The sequence below is a fragment of the Equus asinus genome, chromosome 12 (assembly GCF_041296235.1).
Source record: "Equus asinus isolate D_3611 breed Donkey chromosome 12, EquAss-T2T_v2, whole genome shotgun sequence".
NCBI classification, from domain to species: Eukaryota; Metazoa; Chordata; class Mammalia; order Perissodactyla; family Equidae; genus Equus; species Equus asinus.
The window spans coordinates 69,330,348-69,351,061 of record NC_091801.1 but is presented as its reverse complement, the minus strand read 5'-3'; the positions used below and the strand labels follow the sequence as shown (position 1 = coordinate 69,351,061).

Sequence of the window (20,714 nt, the reverse complement as noted above, 5' to 3'; positions counted from 1 at the left end):
AGCCTGGGCCTAAGGTTGGCGGGTTCGGATCCTGCTGGACCTAGCACCGCTCCTCAAGCCACGCTGTGGCAGCATCTCACATAAAATAGAGCTTGGCACAGGTGTTAGCAACAGTCTTCCTCAAGCAAAAAGAGGAAGACTGGCAACAGATGTTAGCTCAGGGCTGATCTTCCTAACAAAAAGAAAGAAAGAAACAAGTCTTTTAGAGATGTTTATACCGGGGTAAGGGGAGAGGATTTGCTTTGTAAGGGCCATCTTTTTCTGTCTACATTGATTGAGTCTCCCTTCTTTTTCTAGAGTGACCACCAGGAAAAGTGGCTTCCTTTGCCTCCAGCCTGCGCTGTAGCAGCAGCAGCTTCACATGGAGCTTCTGTCGCTTCCCAAGCCTGCACCATATCTGTGTTCTTTCTACCTCTCTCTCTGCTGAGTGTGGCCCACCTGCCTTAGCCTGGCATTCAAGGACCCTGTAGTTTGGCCCCAGCTGTGTAGCCTGCTACGTGCCCAGTGCTCTCCAATCTGGATTCCCCGTCTTCTTTGAACACATGCTGTGCTCTTCCTTCCTGCTGTTCCTCCCACTCGGAGGACCCCTCCCGCTGCCATTGTTGCCTGTTGAAATCTTTCTCATCCTTCCGAGGCTCCACCAGAAGGTTCCCTCATTTCTGGTCCCTCTTCATTCCACCAAGCCGGATACCCTTAGGCATTTTTCATAGTCTGTGTTGATTCTTCGTAGTATTTATTCCAGTCTACCTTTTAAGCCGGCTCCCCATGGCTTTGAAGCCTGGTGCTGCCACTTCCTAGCTCTGTTACTCTGAGGAAGTTACTCTCCCTCCCTGAGGCTTGATTTTTTCTTATCTGTAAAATGAGAGGAATAATGCTTCCCTCTTGAAGTTGTTGAGGATTAAAGGAGCAAGTATATGTAAAGGGCTTAGTGTAAAATAAATGCTAAGTGAAATGCTCTTATGTATCTGTCCAGCCACCCTGGTAATTTCTAGCAGAGCACCCTGCCCATGGTGGCGCTCGAAGGTTTCAGAAAACACAAGAAGCCCGCATCTTCGCTTTGATGATGCCGTAGAGACAAGAGGGAAATACTTTTCAACTTTCAGCTTATAAGTAATTTGAGAGAACACAGTACCCATATTTAACAAACACGATGACGTGTCTGCCTCGTACCGGGCACTGCTGGATGCTGGAGATGCACCTGGGAACAAGACAGACAGTCTGTCTCGCCCTGAAGTTATTTAGTCTAGAAGAGGAACAGATGAGTAATTGGAAATCGGTGTGATGGGCGCCACGCTAGATGTTGGCGCAAGGTTTTGTGGGGGTCCCGGGGTGGGGGGGTGCTGTGATTCTCATTTTGAATTGGGGGACAGAGTCATGGGAGGCTTTTGGTACAGGTGACACCCAAGCTGGGAACTGAGTTTACTTTACTTATTTACCAAGCAATTTACGTGGCACAACCGGGCACTGTTCTTAATCTTCCCAAGAACCCAGTGAGGTAGTTACTGCTGTCCTTCCCATTTGACGGATGGGGAAACTGAGGTAGAGAGGGGTTAAGCTCTTGGCCCACATCGTACAACTAGTGAGAGGGCCAGCTGGGTTTTGAACCCAGGCAGTTTGGCTTCCAAGCCTGTGCTTTTATCCCCCGCGCTGGGCTGTGTGTCACAGCACGGCATTTAGGATTTCCTTTTCAGGTTCTGTAACGGGTGTGTTTCACTGATCTCTCTGATGATGGTTCTGTCGATACCTTCAGGACTCAGGACGAACCAGATAAAGCATAAAAATCGAGGCTCTTCTCTGAGTCGCTTCAGGAAACTCAAGGGACCTCACTCTACTTGAACAGGAGTTTGACCCAGCCAGCATGCGAAATCGCTGGGCAGTTGACTCACCCAGCACGTGCCTCTAACTTGTCACCAGAGGGAAGTATGTGGAGAGTGGGTGGGGGCGGGAGACCTGAGGGTCTGACACGGTCGTCCAAGGTGACAACTACAAGACACATGTTTGTTTTGCTGGGGAAACCTCCTCCATCAGGGTCGCCCCAGTAACGGCTCTGCACCCCACATGGCTGAGTGCAAAACAGGAAGGGGGGGTGCTTGCAGTAGGAGGCGGGAAATGTTTCGAGATTAGTTCCCAGGGAGACCTGAGTGTCACCGCTGAGGCCTGGCCTGCTTGAGCTGGGCCTCAGGGCCGAGCATGCAGCCACTAAGGAAGTCTTTGAGTTTGCTTTAATGGTCCGTCTTTGTTTTGAAGTGATTGTTTACTGAACCTTCAAAGCCGGCTCTCCGACAGGATGTGATCTGGGGCCTGAATAATTGGATGAGGCACCCCAATAGGAAGCAGGGAGCGGGGAGCAGAGCCAGGAGCAGATCGAGGATGGCCCCTGAGCGCTTGGAGGCTCCGCAAGCTGCTGCTGGAGGATCTGAGGTCGTCCTGCAACCAGAAGTAGACCTTGGAGCAAGGGTCCCCTGGAACCTGGCCTCTTTGATGTTGTGCTGGCCTTAATTAGGGGCACCCTAATTAAGTCACTGAGGAGGAAACTTTTTCCTTAAAAAAAAAAGAAAATTAGCAAATGTTTTGAGAGCATTTCACGGGGGATTACTTCTCAAAGATTATGCAAGTAATATAAAGTTTATGGAAGAAAAACTAGAAACCTCAGTTAAGTGAAAAGTAAAAGTCACGCATAACCACCTGATTACAAAGTGGGTTATGGACACATGTTTTAGACAAAGTTTCATGCGGCCTCTGCTGTGCCAGAAATTTCTTTTTTCTCTTAACTCTTCCTTTACGCTGCCTTTCTGTGCGTGTAATTATAAGCTGTGTCAGTTTTAATGGCTGTGGGGTGTTCCGTTGTTTCGTATGTCTGTAAGTTAATTCATTTAGTCAACATAGGTTTGAGGACCTACTGTGTGCCAGGTGCTGTGTGAAGTGCTGGGGATACTTCACACTTACATTCTAGTGGAGTGGGGACAGACAAATTGAAGAAGTCAATTCTCTTGTATATTAGTGGGATTATAGGCAATGGGGAAAAAGAAGGCAGGGGTAGGGTTGCTATTTTTAAATAGAATGGTTAGAGAAGGCCCCACAGAGAACAGCTTATGAAGTATGTGGATATCAGAGGAAGAATGTTCCAGGCAAGCGAAGAGCAGGTGCAAAGACCCTGAGGTGGGAGCCAGTTCCGTACTGGTTCGTGTTTAGGCTGTGTCTGGTTTTTTACCAATCATAAACAACACTGCAATAACTGTATCCTTGTAGCTAGATATTGCTTTACATTGATGGTTTCCCCTGAAGGACTTATCCTGGATCAAAAGTTGTGTACTTTTCATGGCTTTTGAAACCCATTGCAAAATGCCTTCCCGAAAGCGTGTATCAGTTCACATTCCCATTTGTGAATGCTCGTCACCAGAGATTACTTCTGGAGCTGGACTTGGACATTAGGATTGAGAAATTGCTGAGGTCACAGCTTCCAAGGCCTCAGAGGGACGTGGCGTCTTATCCAATGCCGTGATTTCTCAAATCTCACTGTATGTGATTTTAGCAAGCACGAGTATCCCCTGGGGAGGGCGTTAAAATGCAGATTCCTGGGCCCCTTCCCCAGAGATTTTGTCTCCGTCTGGGCTGGGGCTCAGGCCTCTGTAGTGTTAGCGAACATTCCTGTTCAGTCTCTGGTAGGTTGAGCTGGGATTGTACTGTGAGTAGGTGGAAGGGGGAGTGAGCCACCAAGAGCTTCCTGTGCAGCTCACGAAGTGAATCAGAAGGATGCCCCTGCTCTCCCCGCCCCCCATACACAGTCCGCCACAAGTGCACCCACCTGGAATGTGTTCCAGGGGAAGAAAATGGCCCTCGTCCCTGAGCACAGCGTCATCTTCTGTACTTCCTTTCCTTTATACTTCTGTTTCCTTTGCAGGGAATGTTTCCTCCCTCCCTTCTTTCTTTCCTTCCTCTTTGCGGGGAAAATTCCCTTTTATCCTTTAGGACCTAGGTGGAGGCATCATCCCCCTCCAGAATCTTGTGCCAACCCCACCTTCTAGGACTTCCTCTTTGGAGTGTGGTGCCCTCTGAAGGCTTTGAGATTCCTACTAGCCCGAGTTCCTCAACACTTTGACCCTTATCTCTGTATGGTCTACACCCCGCTCGGTGCCTGTGCATAGTAGGTGCTCATTAAATGCCAGGGTCGGGGTGGCTGACATTGTACGTTGACTCATTAAAATAGCATTTGCTGACATTTATTGAGTTCTAAGTGCTGGTCACCCTCCTAAGCACTTGCGTTATTTCACCTCCTTTCTTTGCAGTCTTGGAGGTGGGGTCTACCATGGGCATCATTTACAGATGCAGCCAGGGCGGCACCGGGTGACTAAGTAACTTAGGTCACCCAGAGGCTAGATCTGAAGTTGGGTGGTCCAACTCTAGAACCGTGCTCTTGACCGCTAGACCACACCGGTCCTTTCAGACGCTGGAATATGGCTGCCCATCAGGGCTGTCTGTGCAGCCCGGGAAAAGGACATTCAGTGGAAAGACTGAAAAAAAAGGTGGTGACTATAGATGGAACAAACACAGTGCTCGCCCCTCTTGGTGATGCCCACCTGGGTATCATTCCTAGCAGCCGGGGGTGGGCTCTGGGGGTTGCCGAGGAGGCACTGTTGAGTGGAAGGTGGCGAGCACACGAAGTGTGCGCAGTGTGGTAAGGCCATTGCTCCCCAGGGTGGATGTGACAACCTGATCATGCTGCCTTGGGGAGAGTTTACAGTTTAACAGGGAAGATGGGATGAACACAGAGGTCCTCGTGGAGGAGAGCAGAACCCGAAGCATGTGCTTGATCCACTCTAGGGGCGTGGATGCTTGTGTATCTCTTCAGGGTGTTGGAGAGCTGGCTCCCAAGAGGAACTAATCCCTGAAATGCAGAAATGGTTTTGGAGCTGGGTGGAGACAAGTCAGAGAGGGAGGAGGCTCCAGGGAGAAGTGGGTGAGTCCAGGCGGGCCAACGTGGAGTAATGGTAATAACGCTTAGCGTTTTTATTGGGTGTGCAGGTCACCAAGTATTTTCTTAGGCTCATTATCTCATGTGGACATTTGTGTACAGGAATAAACAAATGGAGCAGAAGCTTTGGACTCTGTATAGTGAGACAAAGGTTATGGTGGGTAGATACATATTTATTATTCTGGGGAAGTTTAAATAGACATGAACATTTCTTACCAGCGCTTGAGTAGGAGCAGCCGGCCCCTATATGAGGTGGGTAGACGTTGAGTTCCCAAGTTTCCAGTTGTGGAGAAGCCGTAAATTTTACGTGAACCCATGGAACCATTTAGTTTTAAAAAGAACTGAGCAAATTTAGGAGCAGTTCATGAAATCAGCTGGATATGAGGGCACAGCCTTCCCTGACCTTAGGTAAATTACTTGAGCTTTCAGTGCCTTATTTTCCAATGGAAAAAGGGAAGTGTTAAATGCCTATTCTGCTAACCGTCCTCCCAGGGCAGTTGTGAAAGCCCTTTATACGCTCTCAAGCGCTGTGTAAATGTGAAGTGGTGTTCTTAATGATGATCATGAAATACATTTGGATTCCTGGATGGCTCCAGATGACCATCTAAAATAATAAAGGAAATATCATGGCAGAGGAAATTGGTGGGGGGCAGGATGAATTTGGGGAATGGAAAAAGAGAGGGGTTCCATTCTCAAAGAAATGTAGAGCGTGGTACACACACCAGTTTTGCAAAAGTTAAAAAATAGAGCCAGAGACCTAGTTACAGCTGTACGTCACTCCAAGGAGGCCCAGAGTGACTGTCATGTTGTGGCCGGTGCTGTCCAGTAGACCTTTCTGTGATGATGGAGATGTTTTGTGTCTGCACTGTCCAGTACTGTAGCCACTAGCCACATGTGGCTATTGGGCACTTGAGTGAGGAACTGAGTTTTTAATTTTATGTCATTGTAATTAAATTTATTGAAGTCCATGTGGCTCGTAGCTCTTCTCTTAGAAGGCTCAAGATAGACAAAGGAATGCTTCTTGATAGAAATCTTCAAAGTGGTATTTTTTTTAAGTTACGGTTGACATACCTATTCGGTTCTTTTTTTAAAGTGGAGACCTACCCACATGTCAGAAAGCAGACATGCTGGACATGGGACCTCATAACACAGGAGGAAGAAGAAGCTTGATGTCCTTGACTTAATTACGGTGTTATAGTTACAAAAGGAGCAGGGTGTGAGGGGAGGATGGATGGAGGGAGCACCTTTTGTGGTTAAATCTTCCTTTTCCTAAGCATATTTATTGCTGATGAGCTTGGGCAAGTGGGTGAGGGTGGGCGTGCAAGGAAGCAACCATTGATTATCCCCAAGGCTATCATCCACTTGATGGACAGGGATAATTAGTGGATTAGGCCAGCCCCAATCAGAGAATAAAAGCTCAGGAATGGTTTTTATGATGGATGGGCTTCCACAGTGCCTTTCATCTGAAAATCTTGGGAACCCTTCATTCTGCAGGATGGGGTGCGGAATGGTGGTTTTGGGGACAAAGCTGTCACAGGCATTCAGGGGCCCTTCATCCTGCACACCCACTTCTGGAAGCTGCAGATTCCTGCCTTGCGCTTGAAGAAGCAAGGAATCCAGAGGCACTCCTGCTTAAGTCAGAAGGTGCCAGGCTCCTCTTGAAGTTCTGCTTTTTGTTTCGCTGAAGTCTGAGCTCATCAAGGTGTGTACCTAGAAGAAGCAGGGGAGGGGTGCTGTGGGCTGCGCTCCTTGGGCTCACCCTGATGAGGTTCCCGCAGACCTGGAGAGGGACCTGATGGCAGCAGCAGCCTGTGGAGATGCTCCAGACAGGTTTTCCCATCTCCTGGTAGAAGCAGATCAGTTCCACAGACAACCCGAAGATGAGATAAAATTACCCATCATCATTCCGCTAGGGACAGCAGCAGTGAACATTTCTGGTGCATTTCTGTCAAGGCTTTTCTGCACAAGGGACTTTTCTTTGTTTTATGTTTCATGTTTTCTTTTTCACATGGTTGAGGATCCTGACCATTTCTAGGGTGCCATTGCAGCTCTCCCAGGGCATTTGCAGTTGTAATCGGGGGTGGTGTGTTTGGGGGAGCCCTTGCCCTCTGCTCTGCTTTGTCTGGGCTCTTGCAGGACCCAGCCTTCCTCCTGAGCAGCTGTCTGCAGCCCTGGGGCTGGGCCAGAGGCTAGGTCTGCTCATCTTGCTGCTTGCACTTCCCAGAATCCGGGGTAGCACTTAGGCCTCAAAGTTGGGCAGATCTGGGATCAAATTTGAGCCTGGACCACTAGGTACAACCTCTCTGGTCCTCAGTTTCCTCAGCTGTGAAATAATAGCAGCACCTGCTTCGCTGGGTTGTTGTGAGTATGTAGTAAGAGTGTGTGTAAACGTGTGCTCCTCAGTGTAGTCTGTGGACCAGCAGCATCACTGAGATTAAACATACGACATCCAGGCCTCATCTCAGACCAAGGGAATCAGAACCTGAAGTTTTGCAAGATCCCCAGGTGATGAATATATAAGTTAGTTTGAGAAATGCTGGTCTATGTACCTGGCACCTAGCAACTGATTAGAAAATGGTAATGCTTAGTGGTGATGATGGTGACAGTGATGCTTGTCAAGGTGAAAAGAGGGACGTTACCTGTCCAGTTGTATACCCAAGACTTGAGTTCTCATCAGCCATAATCACTGGTGAGCCAGCCTCTGCCTGGCACCTTTGGGCAGGACAGAGGCCTTTTTGAGTTGGAACCCGCCTCCCTGTAGCCTGTCCCCCCAAGTGGTCCCTGTTCGATTCTCAGTTAAGCTGTATTCGTCCTCGTTGTAAGTCTTCTCCGGCTCTCTAGCTCCTCTCAAACTACCCCTTCTCCCACCATGGCTCCCGGCTCCTCCATGTTCCCTGTGGCAGTGCGGGGTGTCGAATTCCCTCAGCTGTGCCCCAAGGTTCCGCTGTCACAGCGGCCAGGCTGGGAGAGGCAGTTGCTGCATTATTTATGGGCCACCGTGAACCAGCCATGCAGATGAGTTACACAGTTTATTCTTCTGCTCCGTGTGTGGGATGCCATCCTGGGCTTCTGTTTAATACAAAACAAAACATAGCCAAACAGAGCCCCAAGCCAGAGTGGCCACTGGCTGAGTCCTACGCCCTGTATTAGGCAAGTGGCCTGCCCGGCCTCCTGGCTGTGGGGCAAGTGGAGGAGGGGGAGGGAGAGGGCGAGAGGGACTCGGGTGTTCCCAGAGCTCAATCTTGAGGGTGGCGGTGGGGAAGCTGACTCGCATATTTGTTTAGGTGGCTCCCAAACTCTTGGGGCCTCGACAAAGATGAGATGGGCCTTTTTCCTCAGAAGTGGGAAAATGACTTCATTCTCCTCCCCACACCCCAGGGGACCACGCTGCCATCAGGTATATGACCATTAGCCAGGTTCCCTTGTCACCTAACTGGTTTGGAATTTATGGTCACTCACCATCTGAAAAAAGGCCACCGCTGTCTTCCTCTGCTATACCATCTGTGGTTAACCAAACTCTGGACCTTGCCCTGAAGGCTGCTCATAGTCACCTCGTCCACCTTGCCTATCTCCTGCTTCTCCCCAGCATAAATGTGCCACTCCAGTGTCCCCTGGAGAGAGCCCCCTTCTGTCCTCTCCGCTTCCCTCTTTTTGCACCAGCCATTCCTCTTACTGGAAATGCTTTTCCTCCCTCGCTCCGTTTCTCTGTCCTCGAGCCCACCATCAGTGGGGGAGACTGAGGCTCGTAGATGGTGAGTTGCATGCTGTGAGAGAAGTGGGGGTGTCCGAGAATGCTCTGGAAGAGGGGACATTTGAGCTGGGTGGTGACAGTTGAGTAGGAGTTTTCAAGATTGTTGAATCCCCCTCGAGGTCAGAGACAGCAGCCATCAGAGGCGGCGTGTGTGGTGTGGGGAGCGTGGTGGGCGCCCCCCCTGGTGGCTGCAGAGGCCTCAGTTGGAGCCCGTCTTTGGGGAAGCCCCGTGTCTCCTGCTGTAGGAAGTGGGGACGGTCATGGACCTTGGTTGAGGGAGTCCTCTGTGTGCTTGTAAACAAACCCGCTTTCTCTTCCCATTTCTGTGATGGGGGACTTTGCTTTTGTCTCAGAACCCAGTGTGATCTGAGTTCTCTTTTCAGCAAACCGCCCCGGGTTCAAAACCTGCCCACGCTCTCCTCTCCAAAGGACTTCAAGTGGTTCCTTTGGCGGTGGGGGGGGGGGAGGGGGAGGGGGAGAGTCTTTCTTCGCTCTGCCTGTGACTTGGGCCTGGGCAGAACCCGGTGCTCCGAGGGAGCCTTATTTTCTTTGATTTTGGTCTGTCTGGAAAGTTGTGAAACCTTTATATGTCCTCTGATGTCCTCCACGGTGGGCTCTGTGTTGGGATTGTTTTCATGGCTGTGGGAATACATTCCTGGGGATTTCCTCAAACATGAAAAGAGCCCAGTCAGAAACGTGGCCTCAGGAGAGAGCTTTCTGGAACTTCTTGGTGGGCGGTGCCGGCTAGAAAAATAAGGACTGTACTGGAATTGGAATATGGAATTCTAAAAGGGTCTCAGTGCATCCAGTGTCTTGATCGGCACGTTTCTTTTGAAACTTGAGTGTGCTCTCCTTTACTAAGTCTTGTAGTCTACAACAATCCAGGGCTTTTTCTGTTACCTTACGATCTTTCTACAAGTCCCTTCTCCTTTCTCACTTCCTTCAAGCTTTTGAATTTTTGTAGTAAAACTACTTTCAGGTGGGTAGAAACTTTTTCTTTTCCTTGAAAGAAACTTAAAAAAAAAAAAAATCTGGAACAACCCAACATCACCTTGCCTTTAAATTTTAATAAAATTTACACACTTAAAAAAAAAAATTCCTCCACAAGGAGGTTTTTGTCTTCTGTTCTTAGAAGTTCATTTTCTTTTCTTTTTTTTTTTTATAGAATCCATTAAATTATATATTGCCTCACACAGGTGGGCCTGACACTCTGTGATAGACTGTCAAATAGCGTTAAATCAGGAGAGAGCTGCATGTGGCAGCATTCTTCTGGCTGAGTGGGTGTTCGTAGGCGGAGAGCTGTGTGCTGTACCCCTTGAGAGAGAGGGGACCCTCCTCTTGTTGCTAATTTGGTAAAGACTGAAATGAGGCTCCAAGTGGAGGCAGATAAGTGGTTTTTTAAGTGATTTGAGCCCTGGTTGTTTGCAGGCACATTCATCTCCGGTTTTGAGTACTCCACCTGCCGTTTGCTTAGGAGCAGCAAGGACACCCTCTGTTGCTGTGCATCCAGCTGCCTCGTCTGTTTCTGCTTTAACTATGATTAACTGACAGTGAGATGCACAGTGCAGCTATCCACAGTTGGTTCTGTACTTAGGACTGAGAATGAGGGATGCCAGCCTAGGTGGACAGTCTGACTCAGTTTCTACCGTTTCTCCCTACATCCTGAGTAAGGTTACTGGGAGCCTGCAAATGCTTGGCTCAGTCCTATCAGGTGTGTATTGAGCACTTACTGTGTGCCTGGCATTGCCCTGAGCACTTTTTATGTCTGCCCTCCTTTATTCCTCACACCAACCCTGTGAGGTAGTGACTTATCCCCATGCACAGGTGGAATGACTTGCCCAATGTCCCATTGCAAATGGGAGAGCTAAGATTCAGTCCAGGAGATTAGACTCCCAACTTTGTGTTCCCTATTCCAGCTCTACATTCTTTCAGTGTTTAGTGATGTCAGTGTTTAATAGTGGTGGTGGGATGATTTGTTTTATTAGTTATCATTATAAGCAACAGGCCTTGAAAGGTAAAGGGACCTCCTCCAATAATTTACTGGCAAGGCCATGGCTAGAACTCAGGACTCAGTGCTCTCTGCACAGGCCTCTTGCCATTCGGGCATGTTCTCAATGAATGTGCCTCACCTTTTCCTTAAGAAGGACTATGGATCATCTCAGTGACGTTCTCTGGGGGCTCCCGGATGGATGCTGGGGAGAAGAGGGCCCAGCTCCCCCGTCCTCCTTTGTGTAGATGAGAGATGATGGTACCTTTGGCTAGAAATTGGTAGTCATTGTGTCTAAACATCCTCAGGCTTTTCAAAAAGCTCTTCCTACTGTCTTGGGATCAGGAAGAAAAGGAGTGGCCAGATAAGGTTGTAGTTGGTTGGTTGAGCTCTTGTGTTCTTAAGGATGCTAACTGATGTTGGTCTGGACAGAGATCTCTAGTGGCCAGCTAGAGACTCTGATTTCCGCTCTTAGCCCTTTAATTACTGGGGTGTAGATGTACGAGGGGCCTTCATACCTGGAATTGATAAAAAAGTGGTGAGCAGATGAGGTGTTATAGTTGGAATTCCCTGTGATGTCTGGATGGACCTGGAATGGTAGCCTGAGCTCTTGTAAGGTTTTATTCAATACAAATTAATATAAAGTTCTGCTTTGGGCTTGAGGAAACTCCCAGGGCACAAACATGGGATGGAGGCTCTGTGGCTTAGCAGTATGGTGACAAGACCAGTGCGTGGGTATTGGTGTCGGTAGCTCAGGTGTAGCTGCAGAAGGCCTCTCCCAGGAGCCAGGGGGATGGGATCCCTGACCTGGTGTAGCTTAGTATCCCGTGGGAGCAAATTTTCGCTTGGAGGAATAAATCGAGAGACCTGCGGGTGGGCCAAGCAGGTCTCCAGTGCAGAAATGCAGAACTGATGGGTGTAATCTGGCAGCTTGTGTGAAACAGACTTCAGGGTTTGGGTGGGTTGTAAATGCATGGTGCTGCTGTTGCCAGAACCTCTAAATTGATCTTAAGGGTTTTTTTTTAATGTAATGATGTTATTGTTTTTGTAAAAATGGTATGACCTCTATAAACACACAAACACACACACAGCTATGCCATAGAGGAAAATAACGACAAAGAAAGCAACACATTGGTCCAAATCTTAGCTCCTAGAAATAGCCCATTTTTCTATTTGGTAGACAATTTTCCAGACATCTCTATGCACATTTTCAGATAGATTTGATAGCTAGAGAAATGTGGGCATAAGCACTTTTATAATAAGGCGTTCCTGCTGTGTGTGGTATTTTCAAAATAAAAACATTTAATTTTACTTTCACGTAGCAGGAGAATTGAAACTGAAGTGACGTAATACTGAAGAAATTGCTGGACTTCAGATAAATGTTTCTTCACCAAAAGGAATCAGTTTCTCAGACGTTCCTCTAAAGCAGTGGTTCTTAACCAGGGGCGATTTTGCCTCTGGGGAACATGTGACAATGTCTGGAGGCATTTTTCGTTATCACAACCAGGGGTTGGGAGTTACGACTTCTAGTGAATAGAGGTCACGGATGTTGCCAAATACCCTATAATGCGCAGAACAGCTCCCCAGCAAAAAGTATCCAGTATATAATGTCAGTAGTGGTGAGGTTGAGAACCTGTGTACTAAGGGTAAGAAAAAAAGATGATGACAACCATCAGGAAGGTGAAATCATCTATTTTAGCTCAGTTGCAGTTTTAGACTATTTTGATTGGGCTTCTGTAATGAAAGGAGAGATGATTAACCTCACGATAGTTTCTCCCTCTCTCCTTAACAACAAAATCAGGAGGTCGCATTTGTTATTTTGGCCGTATCCAGGTTCATAACATTTCATTTTATCCTGCAACCGTTACCCCCTAGGTGTTTAATCTTAGTTCTATATTTAAATGATTCAGTGCCAAACACTTCTTCTCTAACCGTGGCCTCCCCTTGTCTGGGTTTATTTTGCGTTGCCTTTTGGTTGGTTGGCTGCCTGATCTTAACAGAAGTTGAATGCATGTGCAGGGAGGCGTGAGACCCCCCTCTGGTTTGCCCCACGCAGGATTGCACCTGCACTTTGGAGCTCATGTCTGAGCACCATACTTAGAAGAGCAGAGAGACACGATGGAATGGAATGTCCCCAGGACACTGCGTGCAGGGGTGTGAAACAGGGTCCTCTGTAGAAATGGAATTGCACTTGGGGAGCTGAAAGAAGGAAAGGTGTGGATGAATGTGCTGGTTATCCTCAGTTCTTGGAAAAGTCTTCCATGTGGAAGCGGGCTTGGTCTTCACTCTGAGGGTCCCCAGAAGGTTAGAACTAGGACTCCATGGCCATAAAGGAGAGGGTGGCAGATATAGGTAGGCTGCTATGGGAGGGTGATGAGTTCCTTGTTAGCTGAAGCGTGTTGGGGAACCACCTGTCATATTGTATGTACATGCTGGGCTCTAAGCCATCAGCTGAGTGGCTATATTTAGGTAACTTTCCAACCGTGAGATTCTGGTAGTCTCATAATGTTTCCCAGCAGCCACATGTCTTGGAGAGGAGCCCCAGTCACTCTAGTTCCTCCTCCATTTGGAATGAGGGTGAGAAGAGCCAGGCCATGATCAGGTGATTCACGGTAGAGCCTTAAATGTTCTGCACAGCTTGAATTTGGACCCACCATCTATTGACTCAAAAAATGATGCATCGATGTATATGTTAGATTCTGCCAAACTTCTTCCACTTGGTGTCTGTAGTGTTTACAAGATTACAGGGACTGAGCACCTTATAAACCCATTCCTGAGCCAATACATTTATATACAGTCTGGGCAACATCTCACAGACTGCAAAGGAAGAGAGCATGCCCGGATTGTTACCTGTATAGTTGGAATTGGGTGTTCTGTTATTGTCTTAATCAGATGTCTGTCACAGCGGGACTTACTGATTGATGGCTTTGTTTTGTTGTAGGGGAGCTATCCAGTTTGGGAAGATTTCATAAACAAAGCAGGAAAGCTACAGTCTCAGCTTCGGTAAGTAGACGCACGTTGTCCCCAGGAACAGGGCAACATCCTTAGACGAAGAATGGAGTAGGATGGACACAAAATGCAGATTCGGGTTAGTTTTGAACCCATTACAGATAAGGAAGCATGTAGTGGGTTCTGATTTGAGCATTGCCGCTTAGCCGTATGTCCTGATGCTCACATGTAAAATTGAACTCATATCTGCTCTGCCACCTTCCACAGGAATTTGGAGAGTCCAGTCAGGTATTATATGTAAGGTGGTAAATGGCAGCATTTATGTAGCGCTCACTATGTGCCAGGCATGTGTTAACTCAATTAAATCTCAACCCCAAGAGGTAAGTACGGTTATTATCCCAATTTTCCCGATGAAGAAACTGAGGCACAGATAAGCTAAATAACTTGTCCAAAGTCACACAGCTAGTAGCAAATGGCAGAGCACGGATTTGAACTCGGGCAGTCTGGCTGCAGAGTCCATTCTGCTTACTGCCTCTCCTTAGAAAGAGCGTAAAACTTAGTGTGGACTATTGTATAATTCCTTTTACATGAAATGTCTAGAAAGCTCAAATCTGTAGAGACAGATGTAGATTAGTGGTTGCCTGGGGCTGGGGGTGGAAAAGGAGATTGACTGTAGTTGGGCACCGAGAATCTTTTTGGGGTTATGGAAATGTTCTAAAATTGGATTGTGGTGGTGGTTCATAACTCTAAATTTACTAAAACATCATTGAATCATACACCTAAAAAGGGTGAATTTTATGGTATTACAAATTATGCCTCAATAAAGCTGCTTAAAAAACTAATGCTGATGTACTCTAAGGGGCGATTATGGTTGCCTCGTGTTGTGCTTGTTCGTATATCATTTGATAGCAGATAGGGAATATGTCAACATCTTGTTAAGGCTCTATGCTTTTAAAGTCAGTGGGGAGAAGGGGTATTATTGCAGTTAGTGGGTGTTCCGTGAAGGATGGGACATTTAAAAAAGCAATTGTTTTCATGATCTCTCTTCATGGCAAATCGGGGATGACATTGGTTGCTTTGACATAAGGATGTTGTCCAGAGAATGAAGCGGGTAGATATTTTCTAGGATAAAAAGCCATGTGGATGACAGAGAGAGGAGGGAAGGATGACTTGACACTCTTGTCCTTTTCCCGTGGACATCAGGAGTTACTGCCCAGAGCTTTAGCCATAGGACTGGATGTTGCATGGCTCCCCTGGAGATCAGGAGAGAAAACTCTCCTGATCCAGGAGAGATGGATTTTCCCCTTCCATTCCTTCAGCTTCCTGGGGCCTGAGATTGCCATCCATGAACCTGGGATTTCCAGAGCCATGCGTGGGCATCCCAGTGGACAGTGAGCTCTGGAATATGGCCCCTTCTCCACTTGTCAAGTCCTTTACCATTTCTTTGCTTAAAAACCTGCAGTTACTTTCTGCTGGATCAGATCCAACCTCCTCTGCTCAGAGTGTGACCCCGTTCGTCTGGGCCTTCAGCTGCCTCACCAATAAGATGAGGGACCACCTACCCACCCCCCATCTCTGCCACTATTATGATTTATTTCAAATAGGTTAATCTCTATCCTGTAGGAGGTCTCTTCCTGGAGTAAATCAGTAAAACATTTAACTACACCCCCCACACACACATTTTTTCTTATCCGGCCTCACTTAATTCTCTGGTAGGCTTTCAGGGTTGACCAAGGAAAAGACTCTCTTCCTTTTGTTACCAATGAAGAACCTAAAGCTTAAAATAATTCACTGATTAGCTGTCTTAAGCACATAAAGTAAGACGTAAAGCACTCGTTTCTTATCCCCAGTGGTACAAAGTACATTTCCTATTTTTTTTTTTTAGCAACATTTAGGCCTCCTGCAGGCAGGACCATTTCTTTATTTTGTCAAACTACTAGTAGCTGACCAAGAGCACTAAAGGGTCCTCGTGTACATGGCTGAGTTTTCTGTTTGAGAGAGAGGATAAAGATAAGACTGTAGAAGAGGCAGTTAAGTCTTGGAGTATTTAAGCTGCCTCACTCCTTCCCGCGGCTGGTGGTTCCATGTTTGTTCTGCCCCATCGGAGAGGGCGAAGATGTCTTGTGGCAACAGCAGTCAGTGAAATATGACTCATTGGGAGGCACTGTTTAAAAGCTCTTAATTCCTCACACTTGACCACCGTCCTCACCGTCAGTGGAGCCCTGGTGGCCATGTAATACTCAAGGCGCCTCTACTGCTGGCTTACTGAATTTGGGTGATTGGCATTGACTTGAATGCGAATAAATCCAGCCATTGTGTCAGATATTAATTGTAAATCAGAATGAGCCATTTATAAATCCCAGCGTGTTTGGTCAAGCTAACTTGTCCAGGGTTTGCATTTGATGTCCAACTCTTTAAAAAATGAGCTTCGAAGTGCTTTTTTTTTTTGCTTCTGTTTTGTGTGTATGTCTTTTTAATTTTTTTTTTTTAATTTAAGCAGAATGTTTCCTTGATCTCCTGGAAAACATCATCAGGCCTCGTTTTGAAGTTTGGCTTTAGGGGGCTGTTGCCCAGGTTTTCCCAGGGACCACTCCCAGCCCTTTCCAGGATCCTTTTGTTTCATAACCGCTGTTGCTTATGTTTAAAGGCCTTTTCTGTTCTGTTCTTTTCTTTCTCTGTTTTGAACTCCTTCCTTTCTAGTCCTTATTCTCATCTTCCTTCAGCCACTTTGCATTCTTAGGAATTCTCAGTAAAGGCTGGATGCATATGAGAAATACTTGGAAATTAGCATGAGGCTGTCAGCTCGATTGTAAAGTCCCTGCATGTGAGTCCTGGGCTGGCTGGCTTGTTCTGGGCATTCACAGCCCTGGCATGGAATGGTGCTTACTCTTCATTGACTGACATCTTGGATCCGGACTCTAGGAACCAGTAGACCACAGAGTGCTCAAGCCATCTCCTAGTGCCCAAGAGGATGTGAAGAATTCAAAACAAGATCTAGGAGAGCAAATGAGTCTAGTAACTTCTCCCCATTCTCAGCTTTTAGGAATTCGGGAGATCTAGTTGAGATAAGCATTCTACGGTTGAAAAAATAGTATCTCAGTTTCATCATAGTTATGATTTAGGGGGAAAAGTCACATAGCCAGGGTCTTGACTTGTAGTGGGATGAGCCCAGGACTATGAGTCCTGCTGGGCTGCTAGTCCCAGCTCTGGTCTGAACCAGTGATCTCGAGAGTCACTTTGTAGTTATGGTCCCAGTTTTCCCATCTCTAAAATGGATTGCGTGAACAAGGTGATGTCTCTCCAAGATTCCTTCTCCCAATCCATGTATCTATGTTGTTCTCCCACTCTAAAATTAATTTCACCTGTACCATTTATATTTTTCAGTGATATTTTTCTTTTTGGCAGAAACGCCTGTCTTCCTCCTTAGTGAAATTTTGCTTAGTAATGATTTTATACTCTCAGGTGAAATAAGATGGGAAGAATGGCTAGCATTTACTGGCTAGCACCAAACGAGCTGGACGTTATTGGGGTAGGGTGCTTATGAAAAGAAGAAACGCTTCCTAAGAAAACAGTGGGTCTGCAAAGCCGGTGGTCCCCTGTGTCCCGTCAAGTTGTTGCTCCTGGAAGGCTGTCTTCAGTCCTTAGCGGTTGTAGCCCTTTAGCTGTCATGAATTTGCTAGTGTGAGACGTTCCTCATGCTTTTGTTATCTGTTTGCGTTTCAGGACAACAGTGGTAGCAGCAGCTGCCTTCTTGGATGCCTTTCAGAAAGTGGCTGACATGGCCACCAACACACGTGGTAAGCAGATGGAGGGACGGCTTCCAGCATTAACTCAATTCAGCATGGGGGCTTTTGCCCTTGGGTGGCTTTCTGAGAAGATACAGTTATCAGAGCTCAGCTGACTCATATTTCTAATTTTTTTAACTCTGTGGGATTCCACATATTAAAAGTTGCCGACGGTTCTCCAGATAATAAAGCTTATGAGAAGAAGAATGAAAAATAAAGAACAGAAACCACTATTTATGCATGAGGTGGCATGATGTGTTTTTTTTTTTTTTTTTTATCATTTTTCATGACATGCTGGTTGTAGAGCCTGAGCTGTGCATTTGGCTGCGATGTGTTTTTCCCTCCTCACATGGATTGGCCTGAGGTTTTTCTTGTTCCCTTGTGGAATGGGAAGCAGTGAAAATGGTTGGATAGACCATTTTTCTGGGTTTCCATACAATAAGGAACCATTTTATAAGTAGTGTCCTATTGTGTTGTATCTGTTCGTGTGTCTCCCACATTTGACTGCAAGTCCCTTGAGCTGGAGATCAGGACTTATTGGTGTCTGAACCCCACAGTAGTGCCTAGAACACAGTAGGTGTTTAAAGTATGTTTATGAAGTCAATGAACAAAGGGAAATCTTTTGAAAAGTTCTAATGGTTTTAGTGACTACTGAATCATACAAAAATAACAATAGCAGGTGAAAGGTATAAAGAAGAAAATGCATACACCTTTACCCACCACCATCGTTAGAAAGATGACGTTACGCAGGGCCAGCCTGGTGGCGCAGCGGTTAAGTGTGCACGTTCCACTTCGGCGGCCTGAAGTTTGCTGGTTCGGATCCCAGGTGCGGACATGGCACCGCTTGGCAAGCCATGCAGTGGCAGGTGTCCCACATATAAAGTAGAGGAAGATGGGCACAGACGTTAGCTCAGGGCCAGTCTTCCTCAGCAAAAAGAGGAGGATTGGTAGGTGTTAGCTCAGGGCTAATCTTCCTTGGAAAAGAAAATTAAAAAAAAAAAAAGAAATGACGTTATGCATAATTTAGAGACTCCTGTTCGAAGCAGGGTGCTTTCCTTCCGTTAACAGACAGAATCTCTCCTGCCTGTCTTTTTGCCTTATCTTTCTGGGTCTGCTTGTGCACTGACACCTGCATGCCTGTTCTCGTCATTGTTAGGGTGACATTGGAAAATGTGTGTGTTGGGCGCAGGTATTGGGGGACCGCTCCCAGTCACACGAGAGCTGAGCTTCTGTGAAGCACATGATAGGTACCTCCAGTGGGTTTCAGTAGGTACCCATTTACCATAGGTGCATAGTTAAATATTCAAATGAGTTTGCAGTGAAGACACTTCTCATTCATTAAAGAAACTCAGAAACTGCTAATATTTCAGGCTCTGTCATGGGACCAGAAAAATCAGTACGTTACTCTCTTTGTCCTGGAGGAGCTTGCAGTTGAGTGGGGAAAATGGGATGTGCACATAAAGAATTTCAGTGTAGAAATAATGTTTGGGACAGTAATAGTGGTAGAACGGAGTGTTGAGGGAATATAGGAAAGTAAGCAGTTAGCTCAGGGAGTCGAGGAAGTTCCCTCAGGGGAGGTAATATTTCTCCTCATTTCCAAGATGCCAACGGTGTCTCCAAAGGTTCCTAGGACAGTGTCATGGGGACATCAGACCAGTGGCCTCTTCAGCCTGTTTGTCAGCTTGACAGGAGTCTTAATCAGTATCTTTTTTAAGCCCTTTAAAAAAATTATTACATAGTTTGTTTGTGTCCATTCTAGAATGTTTAGAATATACAAGTGTGAAGAAGAATTTAACTTTAAGCCAGTGTTCACCACTGTTAGTGTTATTGGGTCTGTCTTATAATATTTTCTTCTCCTTCAGCAGTATCTGGAACTGTACCTGTCAGTCATAGTGATGTCTTTCTAGAATAGTCATCAGAATGTGTCCTCCTTAAAAAACTTGTTCTGCTATTGGAAAGAACTTAGATATTTGGCATTGCATTTTTGAATGCAATAAGAAGTTTTGGTATTTTAGTGTTTAATTATTGGATGAGTCTTAAAGGGTGGAAGAGAGACGCATTCCCTGATTTTTCCACAATTTCCTGCTGGGTGTTTGCAGAGGCCGCTCCCCAGAGTGGTTCTCAGTGGGAAACTGGAGGGCCTGCAAGTTCTCATGGTTTGAGGGTGGAAAGCCAGAGCAATTATTTGTGGGAAAAGAAAGCAGAACAGCCTCTCTGTGGCGGGGATGGAGGTCGAGTAGGAGCCTGGAGGTGATGTCCTTGACAAAAGACAAATGCCACAGTGAACAGACCCCCACGTTGATATATTTTTAAACCACTTGATTTCAGGTCATTTTTAGCAATGCCTGGATACATCTCGTGATGTCTAGAAGCCGTATGTACTGGGGGGAGATTCTGTTGAGGGTCAGAGTGTGAGAACTCTCACGTGACCTAAAAAGTGTATGGTTGATAGAAGGTATATTTTATGGAGATAAGAGAAACTTGAATGTTCTTCTTGTGTGTTCTGTAAGCTATTCAGAAGTGATTTTGAGTCAGTTAATTTTTACTTAAAAATTGAGGAAAAAAACACGTTCTTTAGTTTAAAAATTTCATGTACCCCTTGCAGGGATTGGATTTAGTGTCATTTATAGACTTTTTTGCATATATAAACAAACACATCTGGCAGGAAGAAAGCTAACTGCAGAACACTGTGTAGAATGATAGATGGAATAAAGTATGATATCTGTATGATCGTTTTCAAAAGGTGGCCCATAAGATATGTGTTCTTGTGTTTCTACTGCACATATTCTCGTTATGTTTCTGTGTCAGTACCTAGAGATCTACCTCATTCTTTCTAGTGGCCAAATGGAATTTCACTGTCTGGATATAGCACAATTTAATCATTCTTCTCAAGGGATATTTAGATTACCTCCTTTTTATTCACTGTTACAGGCTAGGCTGCAGTTAATGCCTGTGTATACATCCTTCTGGAGATCTATGCATAATCTATTTTTAGTGGTGTAGGCATCACCAAGGAAGTGATGAATCTGTAGAAAATGCTTCAGCCTGATTTGGCCAGCAGCAGACACACTTGGGCTTCAGGTCATTAGGGGCTGTAGCTCTAATACGGTTTACAGTTTGATATCTACTCTCTACAGAAAGCCAGTCTCTTGCTTAGAGCCCTTTGATGTATTTTTCGAGTCCTGCTTGCTGGAAATGATAGAAGGGAATAACAGTTATTCTTAACTGCATCTCTTTCGGGCATGCCTCCAGAATTTCAAGCTTGCAGGT

The 20,714-nt window shown here is 46.2% G+C and overlaps 1 protein-coding gene across 12 annotated transcripts in view; it reads left to right on the top strand.

Moving 5' to 3' along the window:
* MTSS1 (MTSS I-BAR domain containing 1) overlaps positions 1-20,714 on the top strand; it is a 160,887-nt gene that overhangs the window by 9,586 nt on the left and 130,587 nt on the right. For all 12 annotated transcript variants that reach the window (XM_070481562.1, XM_014854028.3, XM_014854025.3 and 9 more), the window contains exons 2-3: positions 13,652-13,713; positions 17,383-17,456. In XM_070481562.1, the coding sequence (XP_070337663.1) occupies positions 13,652-13,713; positions 17,383-17,456 (136 nt within the window). The remainder of the gene's footprint in view (positions 1-13,651; positions 13,714-17,382; positions 17,457-20,714) is intronic.